This window comes from Mus caroli, chromosome 3, assembly GCF_900094665.2.
Source record: "Mus caroli chromosome 3, CAROLI_EIJ_v1.1, whole genome shotgun sequence".
NCBI classification, from domain to species: Eukaryota; Metazoa; Chordata; class Mammalia; order Rodentia; family Muridae; genus Mus; species Mus caroli.
The window spans coordinates 9730901-9746417 of NC_034572.1; the positions used below are offsets into that span (position 1 = coordinate 9730901).

Below are 15517 nucleotides of genomic sequence, written 5' to 3' on the forward strand. Positions count from 1 at the left end.
TGTAGCAGCTTGTTCCCATTTCCCCCACTACTTTAGAAGTCAACAGGCAGACCTTTTTTCACATCAGAAATCCTCATGAATATATTTTCCATTGCTTAATGATAAGAAAATTTATATTCAAGTCATGTTTCCATATGGGTAATAACAGAACAACACTATTTAGAGTCACTGAAGCTTTTCTTTTATGCCGGAGAAAGTGTTTATAACTTTATAGATTAAAAAAAAAAAAAAAGATTTTAAACAATTACTTCCAAGCCCTCTTTTCTCCCTCCTAAAATCAGCATTGTATAAAATTGTTTATAATTAAAGAACAAAAGAGGAAATAAAGAAAAGTTTATGAAAGATAATCGGAAATGAACAAACTCTACAGCTTGGTGTTTTTCTTTTTAATAATGTAGATAATTGTTAGATTTGTCATTATTTCTCAAAAGTGCAGGACTGTGTGTGGATATTCTAAATCAATGTCATGTCAGAACTAACCTGAGAAATACAATGCCTACAGACGTTGCAAGCCAAGCACAGCTTCAGCAGCAACTTCAGCATTTTCCATTCGTAATAAGGAAATGACTAATGCATGCTCTGGGAAAAGACTGTGATTACGATCATTTTAGCTGCCTTAGCTCTTTCCTGCATTCAGGTGTTACCAATCAGACTCTAACACTACCATGGCTGATTTTCACACAGCAGCATTCATCTATAGGTTAATTTTATTGCTTAAGGTACTCTTGTAAGCAGAAGTAATTGATTATTTTGGTATTAATTACAGATTATGTACACAATGTTCCTTATGCCACACTTACAATAGTGTATGAATTTGAAACATGAGTTCAAAATACTGTGCTTCATAATCAAATTGATTCTTCCTATACACAAGGAGCACTTTCTAGAAGTAGATGAACACAATTGAATAATGGTATACTTTTTAAATGCATGTTTAACATGTACATATTAGATGCTGAAATAGGAGAAATAAGCAAGGGAAAAAGACAGTATCAAAACACATTTGTGTCATCTTCCGGGGTTACTATTTTTATGCAGATGCAATTTTATTAACACCTGTTAAGTTTAAGTTAAGTAAGATTTACTGAAGTTATAAAGTAAAAATTGTAATGCATTTTTGATGGTAATATGTGTAAATTAATCAAACTCCACTTGTTACTTGTCCAAAAGTCACTTGTAAGAGTCATGATTAATGTTTTGGCATTCAAAACTTGTAAATGTGATTTGTAATTTAATATATTTCATATTTTATTTACAGGCATTTTACTTTTCTATTTTAACAAATAATCTTTTTAAATTGAAAAGTTCTTTACACCTAATATAGTAAACATTTCCGTATAACCTAGCTTTCTTAAGTTCCAATATAATATCCATAGTAAGATTCCACTAAAAAACAAAACAAAAATCTGAAATCATGTGAATCAGTTTTCCAGTGTATATTCTATATAATATATTCACAAGACACTTACACTACCTTAAGTATTAAGGGAAAAAACAGATTTTTTTCCTTAATGTAAAAGCATTGAGTTTGATTTATAGTGTAATAAATATTTTATACATAGTTGAAGTTTATGTAATTAAAAGTATGCATTGACTAAGGAGGATGGCATCTCATGTGGCTGGCATGACTTCTCTGTGGACAGTCATTGGCCTGAAGGATAAGCAGAATGAGACAGAGAAACTACTGCTCAGGTCCACTGAAGTCACTTTAACAGTGACTGTGTGCAAGAAAGAGATCGGCCTCTGAACCCAGCTAGGAGAGTCAGCATCTCCAATTGCAACAATTAGTCTTCTTCTAATTTCATGGTTTTGGTTGTTTATAGAAATATTATTGTTTTCATCTGAGTCCAAGACTTTTAAAGTTTATAGGAGAACAGTAAGTCTGTTTTTTTTTCGTTGTTTTATTTGGTTTGTTCCTTTTGACTAAACTGTAAAACTTGGCACAATTTATGAATTTTTCTAAAACCAGCTTTTCAATATATGAAGTATCCTTTTGGAATAGTTCAACAGTTAAAAATACACATTTTCATTGGCTCATTAAGCAAAATTGTTTTAAAATGACATAAAAGTATGATTAGTTTGCATATTCTTCAAGTCTCTATTTGCTTTCATTTTACTTTTTCTTAATTATTTTATTCATTTACATTTTAAATGATATCTCCCTTCCCAGTTACAACTCCACAAGACCCTCCCATCCCATCTCCCATCCCATCTCCCATCCCATCTCCCCTCCCTGCTCCCCTTTGCCTCCATGAGGGTGCTCTCCCACCCACTTATCCACTCTTACCTCACCACTCCAGCATCCTCCTGTGCTGGGGCACCAAGTCTCCACAGGAACAAGGGCCTCCCTTCCCATTGATGTCAGATAAGGCTATCCTCTGCTACATATGTAGCTGGAGTCATGTCTCCCTCAATGCATATACTCTTTGGTTGGTGGTTTATTCTCTGGGAGTCGCAGCATACGGGGGATGCTAAGAGGGGTGAGGTGGGAATGGGTGAATGAGTGGAGAAGCATCCTCATAGAGGCAAAAGGGAGGGGGGGGATGGCACATGGGATGGGAGGGTCTTCTGGAGCTGTAACCCAGAAGGGAGGTATCATTAGAAGTGTAAATGGATAAATGATTAATATAAATAAATGAATGAATAAATAAATAAATAAAAGAAGCAATTAGAGAAAAAAGAAGTCATTTCATATGTTATTAATTCTACATTTTAAAATTAAAGGGAGGAATATTTACCTGATTAATTTTTTAAAAAAATACTACAGTTTCAGTTTATACACAACTGCTTCAGTAAACACCTCCACATAACTTCACAGCAACATTTATTTTCAAGTATAAAATTAGAAATATAGAACCCATATCTATCCTGAGGCTGAGCCAGTTATTAATACAACATATCCATAAATTTTATAACACTTCTAATTGTGCCATATCTGAGGTTCTACACAATTTATTTTATTTTGTGCAAAGTTCTTCACATTGCATATTTATTAATAGCATCCCAAATATACTAGTCTTTAAGAGAATATATTGCAAAGTATAAATCAGTATCACCCATGTACAAGGTTTTGATGAAATGCACATTTCCATATGTGGGTCCAGTGAAGAATTGTAGATCTCTAATCAGTATTTCTTGACAATGATATTCTTATGATTTGTGTCTTAGATGTTCCAGTGAATAGTCACATATCCATCAGTATATGAATAGAACAAATTAGATTGATAGATTATACAAGAAAGAGAGAGAGACATGAGGCTGGATCAGTCAAAGGGGGTAGGCCTGGAAGGAGTTACTTGTCAGATATAACTTTTATCAACACATGCAAAAAAATGAAACAAATTCCTGCATTTTTTAAAATAATTTTTTCTCAGTTTCTACAGATAAAGTGATATGAAGTAGTGTACAATAGTCCAAAAGAAGAAAGGAGAAACTGTGCCACGTGGAAAAAATGAGAAAGATGGTTTCACAATGGACAGCAACATCTCCAATTCAGTTTATGTAAAAGCTCCAATCATATGATCAGTGTTGTTCACTTTTAGAAATACCATTTCTTCTGTGTTCCAAGCTGTACAATTGTTGTTTTATAGTTTACATTGTAAATGTGTTTTCCTTCTTGCTTATTTTTTTTAAGTCTTAAATTGTGAAGGATGTTAATGAGTGGTGAGAGAGACACTGTATACAAATGTATATTTGTAAAAGCTATTTTTATGATTAGCATGTGTCATTGTTGATCACATCGTCATGTAGTGTTGCAATCCTACACTTAAAGCTTGTTTCCAACAATGTCATAGGAAAAATATACATTGTATGCTAGTTTTTATAATTTAATTTCAACTTATAGTTTAAGGTATCTTAGACCATGAGGAAATTATATGAAAAGCTATATTTCTGCCCTCTATAAGTACCATTTTTATTAATAAAGAATGCAGTTATTTCAGAAGTGATGTAAGAAATGAAGGACTTTGGTTTGACCTGTGAGCATGCTTGACTCTAATGAGCTGAAATGAATGATCTAAGCATCACCTATTTCCTGAGTCTGACTGTGCTCTTGTGGACAGCTTCCAGTACTCACGGATGAGAAGTAGATTGATAAGGAAAAGATTGTCTTGTCCTTGGATCCAAAAGTTTCAGTTAGTGCACACCCTCTCCATCTTCGCTCCTACTCCTCAGAATCCTCCATTCCCAGGCATTGTATATTCCAAAAACTCTTGGCTCTTGTCTTGTGCAGTGGGAATGGGAGAGGCCATCCCCACAGGCTATAGGCACACTCAACACATAATTTCTTAATAAATACTGGTTCTTCTAAAACAAAGTTGCTGTGTGGTTTTTCTTTGTGTTCTGCTTATTTTAATATTCAGTGTGAACATTTTGCATCTCCATGATGGGATAAAAATAAGTCCAATAATAAAAGCTGTCTAACTACACTGAAATATGCTCTGGATGTGTTCTCTATACTCCTCATGGCATGCCTGTGTTTGAACATACATTAACTTGCTGTACAAAAGAAAATCAGATGGCCCTGCATTCTTGACAGAAGTCACCATCCAAATCACATTTTGAGAATGTGTATTGCTTTTCTGAATATTAAATGATAATAAAATATTTCGATATAAATTTATCTATATCATTATGAGGTCTTGTTTTCTTATCCGATCATAAATTTGTTACTAGATATTTTCAAGGTCTTCATTAAAGAGCTTATGGCAACCTCCATCCAAATTAGTTTTGGTACCTAAACGGCTTCATATATCAAATCACGTTATCACACAGAAACTGGGGAGAACCAGAATCACACCAACATGCTTTTTGCTAAGTTCCTTTCTAATACCTTCAAAATAGTTTACTTCATACTGATTCTTTGTGTTCAAAACATAACTAAAAATGCACTTGCATCAAACACCATTTCCAACTAAAATTTTGAGAGAAAAATTATGAATCAAATATATTATTAAAGAAACAAATATGCTATTTTAGGTTTTTTGCATGTTACTATGTATGTTTTTGTGTGTATATTGTTATTGTTTGTTTCTTTACTTGGTAGATTGTTGATATTGAAATATGTCTATTTCACAATAGCCAAAAATTCTACCTCTGGTCACATCTCCTTTAGACATTCTTATATGAGGTGGGTTGTTTGTTGTTGTTTGGTTGTTATTTTAGAAGTTTGAGCAATAAAAGCTAAGATAGAGATTGAAAGGCTCTCTAGCAGACCCAAGCATTGCAGACGGAATTTACCCTTTCCCCATCATTCTCCCTTTGTAAACCTTTAGATTAGATTTTCAGGCTATTCCTCAAGGTCGCTTCCTTTATCTGGCCACTTTCTGAGACAAATAACCAAAGTCCAACTATCAAAACATTAAGATCCTAAGATCAAAATCCATCATTTGGCTTCACTGGCTAGCATTCTATCTTATTAGGAATAACCGACTCATGCTAGCACAAGCTTCACAAACTTCCCCTTTTTCTCATTAAAATCCCACTCCTACAAAAGCACTTGCTGCTTGACCTCTTGATTCGCTCAGTCCCTAAGCCACCCCCACCTACTTACTTGTCCTTCCTGAGTAATAAATCTCCATCCTGAGAACTTGGTGTCTGGGTATGTTTTGTAGTAGCTCTGAGGAGCCCCTCTTATACATATTATCATTGCTCATCCCATTTTCAGAAACACAAAAAACATAAAGCAAATGTAGTAGGTTACAGGACAAGTTGAGACTAATCACAGCTTGATTTGATGTGCTATATTGTTTTATGTATACTGATTTACTTCCAAATACACATATTTAGTATGAATAATAGAATGCTTCTTTGCCTACACTGTGTAGGCAATAGCATCTATGAGTATTATCCCAATATATCATCTATCAGACTTTATAATAGTCAATAAAGAAGAGTGACACCACCATGGTAAGGTCAACAAGAGTTATAGCAACACATATTTTTTTTCTCTGATGATTGAAGAATAAAAACAAAACAAACAAAAAAATAAAACTCAGAAAATCCAAGATCTCACCACTGAGTCAGGCTTTACTGAAAGCAGAAGTGCACACACACAGAAAGTCACTCATCTTCTCATGGAGGAAGCTCATACTGGCTAGAATCAAAACGTTTATTGTTTAGAGTTTGGGCATATCTTTCCTTCTTTCTCAGAATTGGCTAGTGAACTGAATGACCAATACAAATTCAGAGAAACTAATTAGTTTCAAACACCAGGTATTCCTTACCTTATAAAGGTAAGGTATTCCTTACCTTATTAGAGATTTGGAAGTGTCACACAACACTTGCTCTAGGGTGAAAGAGAACAAGTTTTGTCTTACCAAAACTTTATTATAATCAAGGTGCTACTGATTGATCAGAGATGCAGAACAGACTTAGGAGCTGAACTCTGAGCAAGCCAGAATGTTCAGAGATTTTAATTTTGAAAACTACAAACATCTGTGCAAAGTTACATTTACATTTTCCCACCAATCAGGATTCAGGGTATGGGGACTTTCCTTGGACCATTTCTTTGTGATATATTTATCTTGTCCTCATTGGCTGGTTTGTTGTTGTTGTTTTTCAACTGTAGTGGGATGACTTGTTTATCATTCATGTCTTAATTTGCCAACCAAGTTATCAATTATCCACAACCATGTGTCTCTCTGTGGTGTAGGACGTCAGCTACCCAGGGAGCTCTTGGAAAGTTAAACTTTGTTCATTCAAAATGGAAGTTTTACTCAAAACAGCTTAGGTTTGGTTTCTTCTTAAATTCCCATTTGTATTTGCATATTATTAAAATCCTTGATTATTTGTTTCCCCATGTCCTTAAGTCATGAGGATAACTGAATGAACTCTAGACTAAATAAATTTAACTAGAGCATTCAGAATTCAAGGTGCTATGAGGAGCAGGAGGAAAAAGGGCCAGTGCTCCTGATAATGTGGTGGGCAAGGTGGTTAGCCAAGAGGACTAAACAATGAAATTCTGGAACCAGTTATCAGCCTGCCTCCTTTATTTCTCTCCATGCAACAAATTTTTTTTTATTTTTATTTTTTTTCACTTTTGCTAAAATGTCTCACAATGCCCTAGAATGATTGACATAACAACTACAAGTTTTTCCCAAAGGGAAACTCCTCCCCCTCCCCACCCCCGGAAAGAGTTTCTCTGCATATCCCTGGTGGTCCCAATTCACTCTGTAGACCAGGCTGGCCTTGAACTCAGAAATTTATCTGCCTCTGCTTCCCATTTTCAGCCTGTTAAGGGACACTTACAGTTACCTTCTGTAACTACTTTCAGCAGAAACTGGGGATGAAAGTTTCAGGACGCAGGAAAGCTGAAAGGCTGTTCAAAGGCTGAGCAATGGGGCATTTTTCAATAATATCCGATTTTCTTATTTTCTTTTCTTCTTTTCTTTTTTTTGTTTTTGTTTTTTTTTTTGTTTGTATGTTTGTTTTGTTTTTTGTTTGTTTGTTTTGGTCTTTCGAGACAGGGTTTCTCTGTATAGCACTGGCTGTCCTGGAACTCACTCTATAGACCAGGCTGGCCTCGAACTCAGAAATCCACCTGCCTATGCCTCCCAAGTGCTGGGATTAAATGTTTGCCCCACCACTGACCAGCAGTATCCAATTTTCTGATCTAGATGAAAGGACAGGGAGTGATTACATCAGCTGGACTGTTTTTCATCAGCTTTCAGCAAGTCCAAAGTCAAGCAGTTTGCAGTGTATAGGCATTCCCTGATGGTGTCTGTCAGCCAAGTAGAGATGTGCTCAAATATAGACTACATACAAAATTTCCCAGTGATTGAGGAAGGGGATAAATCTCAGCTCTGGGGAGGTAATCCTTTTAGTAGGAATAGAGACATGCAGAAACTCAAGCTATCCTTATCTGGAATTCATTTGACCTCTTGACAGGTAGATCCAAGCCTTATGATTTCTTTAATTCTGCAAAACTAACATAATTTTTTTTATCAAAGAAGATAAAAGGTTAAGATATATTCTTATGTATTGAAATTCATATTGTATATTAAAAAGACATTTAACAGACATCTGTAAAATAGATAAATCATATTTAACCAAAGGAAATTTAAAACCTTTAGTTTTTTACTGAATAGTAAGTAGTCAGTATCCTACCAGTTTATCAGAATTCCATTTATGAATATAAAAACATTGAACCTTTAAAATCTCGTTGTAACAATATATTTTTAAGTTTGTATTTATATATCTTAAATCTTATATATGTCTATATATCTTAAATCACTTTGAGACCCTTAGAACTTACTTAAGTTTTTACACCTTTAGGCTTTGTGTGGATTTTGGACCATTTTTTAAAAATCTAATCATTTACCAGAAACATAGGAAGTTATAGTTGAGATCAGTAATTGTGAAACATGTTCTTTCAGTGTAAAGATATAACTGAAACCTGTTTATCCTTTATGATGAAGCCTATGGACAAAGTAAACATGTCTGCCTTTTCTTAACAAGAGTAATAATATCTTTAGTTAACTAATGAGCTAACACAGTACAGTGGCTGTAGCCTTGAGAGAAGAAGCTGACTGTCTACTGTTGCCTAACTGACAAAGCTACAGTTAGTCTTGCTATATAGATCATGTATTAATAAATGCATTAAAATAAAAATATCTGATAAATTTTAAATGTTCCATAGTTTTATAAATTTAATCATTTTAAAGGCTGTTTTTAAAATACCTAGTTTTTAGTTTTCTGTAAAACCAAAGATTGTTGGAGTAATGTCTTTGTGCAGTGTAAAGATTATCCTTGTATTCACATCCTGATTACTACATAAGCAGTACTGGTATTGTTTGTTATTTTTATTTAGCATCACCCATCTCAGTGTTTTGTAAACATTCTTCTCTATCACCTTCTGACTGATCAATAGTTTACCCGCAAATTAGCTGGGCAGAAGAGAATAGTTTAGGAAACTCAGCCTCCTTTGAATCAGAGGAGAGGATCCCAGGGAGACCAGAGAAAGAAGAAGAACCAGAGGAGAGGAGTGTGTAGAGAAACCATGTGAAGAGAACACAAAGGGAGGGATCTTAGAGGAAATACACAACAGTGGCAAGAGGGAACTAGTAGAGTCCACCTACGGTAGAAAGACAGGGCATCAAGTGGAGGGATGGGGTTGCCATCCCACAGTCAAAATTTATGACCCAGAGTTGTTCCTGTCTAAAAATTTATCTTAAAATAAATAAAAGGAGAAACATGACACAGAAAATATACCAAGAACAAACACTGTGTTATGGTTAGGAAGTTTGGAAAACTGTAGAGAAAATGTCTATAGATACTTAAGAAATAAATAAATAAATAAAAAGGAATCAGGTTGATGTAAGTCAGATTGCAGTGGATGTAGTTGACAAGAACACTCTCCACCAGTATCAGTGTCCACACTGTTCAGCAAAACAATCCTGGATTACCTGGGTTTCCTGAGTAATCCAGAGAAAGTAGTCATCAAAGTTTTTAATGAAACATACTATTTGTTGTGGTTGTTTTGTTTTGTTTGTTCTAGAGTGATTTTGACAGTATACAAGAAAGACAGAAATATCTCTAGTGAACAAAAAGAACAGTGTGTTAGCTAGATTTTTCTATTACTGTGATAAAACACCATGACCAAAAGCAACTTGGAAAAGAAAGGGTTTATTTCACTTTACATGACCCCATCATAGCCAATCATAAGGGAACTTATGACAAAAACAGAAGACAACAACTGAAGCAGAGACTGCAGAGGAGTGTTGCTTAGTAGTGTGCTACTCATGTCTTGTTCAAGATGCTCTCTAATACCACCCAGGACCACCTGCTCAGGGGTGGCACTATACCTACAGTAGGCTATGCCCTCCCATATCAATTCAAGACAGAACCCCACAAACTATTTGCTTATAAGACAATTTTTAAAATTATTTTTAATTGAAAACAGATTCTTCTCCCATAAGATAACTGCTGACCAGAGTTTCCCCTCCCAATCAACTCCTCCCAGCCCTCCCCACCTCTCCTTTCACACAGATCCACTCCCTGTTTTCCTCTTCAGAAAAGGGCAGGCTTGAAGAGACAACAGCCAAACAGGACAAACAAGATACATTAAGATAAGACAAATGCCCTAATATCCAGGGTAGAAGAGGCAATCCAAAAGGAGAAAAAGAACGTTAACAGCAGGCAAAAGAGTCAGGGATACACCTGCTCACACTATTAGGAGTCCCACAGAAACTCAGAAGTATATTGACATTTTATTAATTATCATTCCACATGTGTCTAGGTTTATGTCAAAATGACAAAGCAAGCAGCATTAGGTTATCTCATATCTAGAGGGAAGAGGGTATTATGGATATATATTGGGGAAAAATATTCCTATCTGTTATACTTTAAATGTTAGAAAATATCTGGAATCATACATGGAAAAGATTAAGACTTGAATTAGCTACTGAGATTATCTTAACATACATGATATTTTTTTCTATGATGTTTTCAAGCATTTAAGGTACTGGCTATGTGTTCCTGTAACTCCACACAGTGGCAAGAATAGGTAGAGATTTCTATTGGCACTTGAGGGTTTGGGAATTCTATAAGAATTAAAATTTGGGTTATACAAGAGCATGGGGTTCCTGGGCATTGAAAAAAAATTTCCCAGTATTTTTTCAGACATCAGAAAAGTAAGACATACTTTCTCTTTTATTGGACATTGGATATAGCATACATATATAACAGGCTATTTCTCTATAAAGGCTTAGGAAACTATATGAAACAGGTAATGTTTTACACCTTTAGCTTGTTATAAAAACAGAGAAGGCTTTCATTTTCTTGAATTGATCATCTCAGAGAAGGCTTTCATTTTGTCAAATTAATTGTATGTAATACCATCAAAGCACACATGAAAACTGCAACATAAATATTTCTATATCCTAGTTTACAAATAAATAAGAGATAATCTGTTCATTCATTAATTCTTTATTGAATCTCAACTCTATGCTAAGTACAGTTCTCTACAAGGAAGGCTCCAATTATAAATTATGCATGATATTCTTGATTTTGAACACATTATTTTCTTCTGAATGATAGCATCCATCTAGGCTAAATTAACAAGTAGACACACTGAATTGAATATGATAATGTGGAAAAACACAAGTGGGAAGACACATGAGAGAAGAAAGACTGCATGTTTAAATATGGTTAGAAAAATCTGTGCTATGGTCATTGTGAGGAAAATATATGAAATAGTGTTGAGCTGTGTAACCACATATATTCTGAGGGAAGGGAAAGATGCCCTGAGATATGGATATGGCCTGTGTTGTAGAAAACAGCACAAAGTTCAACACAGTCTTATTGGAATATACAAAAGGAAGGACAGTTAGAGATGATAAAATCCAGGATCTCACATGTCAGATACTGAAATAATTCATAGGTTAGGAGATTTTATTTCACAGTAGATTAAAAAGCTGTGCAAATTTCAACAGAAAAACCTGATCTTATTTGGAGTTGGAGTCACTTTGGACTGCTACGTAAAACAACACGGAAATTAAAAAGATCTAGCAATTGCTTAATTAATGATCATGGCTTGTGACTAGACTGCTCTGATGAGAGCAAGGATATATGTTATCTTACATAACAAATACCTTTTGAGCATATCCCCACTTCACATGTGTGTTTTTACACAGCTTGCAATGATGAATGTACACATACTGACTCCAGCTACTTAATTCTAGTAAACAATATTGTGGAATAGATGAATTAAGAAGGAATTAAAATGTCATTAAAACATTACATTCCAAACTCCTATTCTCTAAAATAATGATGGAAATAGATGCATAAGCAAAGTTTTAATTACCTTTGTTCACCTGACTGAAGCAGAGCAACACAGATGCCCTGAAGCACAAATGAAAGCCACAATGATAATCCCCCTCTGCCTTCCTATCAGCTCCTTCTTTACATAATTGTGAAGATGATTTATCTTTAAGTACAGAAAATGACAGATACTCACAAATAGAAAGAATGGCTTTTGATCAAGTTACTGTTCTCTTGATTACAAGGGCTTGGTATTTTTTAAGCATCAAGGGTCTAGGCCTGCCTAAGAATAAATCTAAAAAGTGAATTTTGATAAATCTAAGCAACCAAGGCTCTACATCTGCTCTTTCAAAAAAAAAAAGTAGATGTTATTCTTATACAGATAAACCATATGCTGCTTTTAAATATTCAGATTTAACTGGTTCATTAGAATGGAGAGTGTGTATGCAAATGCCATAAAATGATATTAATAGAATAGAAATTGTAGGTATGTGTACTACTTTACATAGTAAGGTTGACATTGTAAGCATACTGGTTCTTTGCACACTCATTTTAGCATAAATTTTCATCTAACCTTGGAGATCTCTCACTCCTTCTGATTTTAACGCCACTTAATATGCTGGTGATTTTTAGAAGCAAGGGTAGGGTTTTGAACTCGCAATCTATAGACAGTTCTCACTGGATCTTTTCACTTGGGTGCCACACAAGCCTCTCAAACTAAATCCTCTGGCTCTGTTTACAACATCCTGTCTCCAGTTAGACATATAAATCATAATACTACCTACTCACAAATCCAGAAGATGTGAGTGGCATCATCTCTCTCCCTTCTTACTTTTTTTTTTTTTTTTCTGTAACTTCACTTTATTTGTTTCCTTCAGACACAAACCATTCCAACAACAACAGAGCAGAGCAAGAAGAGCGCAGGTCAAGTGTTCATGCAAGCAGCCCGGGCTCTTCCAGTCTTTGCTTTCTCTGCTGACCCCTGGGGAGCTCTGGCAGCTGAGCATCTGCTGAGGTTGCTTCATCCAGAGCTGCTGAGTTCTCATGCCCTAGCCAGAGGCTCTGAAGACTGCTGCCGGCTTGTGTCCTCTAGTTCCTTTTTTTTTTTCTTTTTCTTTTTGGAGACAGGGTCTCACTATGTAGCCCTAGGTGGCCTGAAACTTGCTTAGGTAGACCGGGCTAGCCTTGAACGTAAAGAGATCCATCTGCCTCTGCCTCTGGAGTGCTGGGATAAAAAGTATGCACCACCATGCCTGGCAGTCCTGGAACNCCTACCCGTTGGCCACCATGACATTAGGTAGGAAAGCAGACTGAATCTCTCTCTGGCGGCTGAGGGTCTCACTGATGAACTGAACCAGCACATGTTCTACACCTTCTGTGCTGTAGGAAGAGAATTCAGAGCTGCTTCCAAGGCTTTGACACTGTGTGCAGGGCTAGAGGCCAATGGTATAGGAGCGGCCAGTAGGGTTGTGAATAGAAGAACAGACAGGGGCCGTCACCGCCCACTCGTACCACACTTTCTTGGAATTGCTGCATCGCCAGAAACGCACACAGATGTTCTGGCCTTCGTGCACCGTGATGGGCTGCTTAATGGGGAAGAAGATGGGGAACCATGAGAACATCCCAGGAGAGTGAGTCTCTGGGCGGATACTCAGAGTGATGTCCCGGAAAAGCACAGTCTCAAAGTAGCCTGCAAAGCCATGAAGCACCGTGTTCACCTCCACAGGAAACTCCAAGGTACAGTAGCGGTTATTGTCAATCATAGGATCTCGGTTGGGATGGCTGAAGGTAAAGCAGGGCTTAGGAGCAGAGAGCTGGTGGAAGTTGTGCAACCGAACCACATAAGGCATCTCAAACTGTGCCTCAGGATCACGGTCCTTTTCCCGACAGGCACGGACCTCGTTGTACAGCTTAGAGGAAGAAATGGGAGCCAGGAAGGAGGTGTATTCTCCAGGGATGCTCACGCCATCATCTTTCAGGAAGTGCTGTGCTCCATCCAGACACTCAGGTGATAGCTCGTTGTCGGCAAAGGAGCCCAGAAGCTCACTGACAATGATGTCCGCTTTCTCCGGAGCCACCCATTCCCGCATGTCTGATGAGACAACTGTGACCTGGCTCCCCCATTCTTCAAACTGCCAGTTCTCTAGCGTCACCACAGCATTGGGGTTCTTCTCCACAGCATACAGCCTGATCCGCCGCTCAGCCTGTTTGGCTGCCCGAAGAGACGCGTTCACAAGAGGACCCCGGCCTGCACCCAGCACCATAAGTACCTGGACATTTGTCTCCTTTTCTTCTTCTGGTACTCGGTCTAGCAAACATTTATAAATAGCCTGCTGATATTGAGAGTATTTGATTGGGTCCTTTTCAAACACTTCATATGTCTGAGATTCCAGATTGTCCATCAGAGGCTGGAGTGGGGACTGCAGATAGTCTTCATAGCCTTTGGCAAAGAGCTCATACGCATTGGGTGGAGGGCGATTTTGGCTTAAGTATTCCAAGTATTGGAGGTAGGAACAGAACTCCTTCTCTGAGTGGTGGTTGGTTCCCGTGATGATAAACTGCACTTCCAACTTGAGGAGCCGGAAGATCAGCCTCTGCTGCACCTTAGAAAGAACAGGAAATCCTTTCTTGTTGGTTAGGAAAATGCTGGTGGGGAGAATGGCTGCTTTGATGGGCTCTCCAAGCCAACGGTCAATGACGTGATTAGACGGGAGGTCAGCTCCAATTTCAAGAGCTACTGCAATTCTCTTGCTATAGTCACACAGAGTCCGAAAGTTATGCCACCACATCCATGTCTTCTCTTCTCCACTGTACTCCTCTGTGTGTGTAGTCGGGGCATTCTCAATTACATCATCTCTCAGGTCCTCTGGGGCCACCAAGGGCACCCGCATCCAGAACATGGAAGAGTGGTGGCCAGTGTGGATGTGGTTGGTCAGAACTCTGGCCAGATTCGTGTTATCTTCCTGATTAAGGGGCAATAGGAAAGCTGGAAGACCCAGATACGCTCCAAAATTCAGCTCCTGTAACATAGCCGCTTCAGAGTTCCTTCGGATCTTCTCCACTTTTGAGTCTGGATGAATCCATGGAGGAAGCTTTCCCACAATTAGCGTATTCCAGTCCCTTCCTGACAGCAGTAGGTCTGATCGTGTCTGGGGGCCAGGCCGACTCTTAGCAGGTTCCTGAATGAACTCCCTCTTGAAACGCGGGTGGAAGACAGGCATGCAGAGGAAATCAAACCCCTGCTTGGCCACAGCACCCAGTGTATCAGCTATTTCGGGGACGCAATTCAGGTCCCTCCCGCTGGACACGCGGCTGCCACCAGCACCTCCGACTGCCATCGCCGCCATCTTTTCCCTCCCGCGGCCCACGCTGGGATTCCTTGATGCCCCTTCTTACTTTTATCTACTGTCATATTTTATTGCTCCATTATCCAAATTTAAGTTCTGTCTATTCAATTTTCATAATTCCATGTCTTATATTCCTTATTTTCTCCTAAATACCTTTCTTGGAACAGAAAGGTACTCTACACACTACCAAAACAGAAGCTAGTCATAATCCCTTTGATCTACAATAGTGTGTTGCTTATAAGATATACCAGTGCAACCATACCACAAAACTTAAGGAAGTAACCAATTAAGACTGATTTGACTAAAGGCCTACTCTATAAGATGGAAACTATACCTGACACTGTTTGGGTGACCAGGAACTAGACTCTATAGCCCAGCGAGCGACCTAGGTTAAAAACAAGCAATACTGA

The 15517-nt window shown here is 37.5% G+C and overlaps 2 protein-coding genes across 8 annotated transcripts in view; one reads left to right on the plus strand and one right to left on the minus strand.

Moving 5' to 3' along the window:
• Positions 1-4315, plus strand: part of Ralyl (RALY RNA binding protein like) — a 677233-nt gene extending 672918 nt beyond the window's left edge. For all 7 annotated transcript variants that reach the window (XM_029475035.1, XM_021157482.2, XM_021157480.2 and 4 more), the window contains one exon: positions 3375-4315. In XM_029475035.1, the coding sequence (XP_029330895.1) occupies positions 3375-3397 (23 nt within the window). In that variant the 3' untranslated portion in view covers positions 3398-4315. The remainder of the gene's footprint in view (positions 1-3374) is intronic.
• Positions 4316-12764: 8449 nt separating this feature from the next.
• On the minus strand, positions 12765-15107 carry LOC110291194 (protein arginine N-methyltransferase 5). The gene has a single exon (XM_021158188.2). The coding sequence runs from the start codon at positions 15105-15107 to the stop codon at positions 13194-13196; it is 1914 nt and encodes a 637-aa protein (XP_021013847.1). The 3' UTR covers positions 12765-13193.
• Positions 15108-15517: the final 410 nt, after the last annotated feature.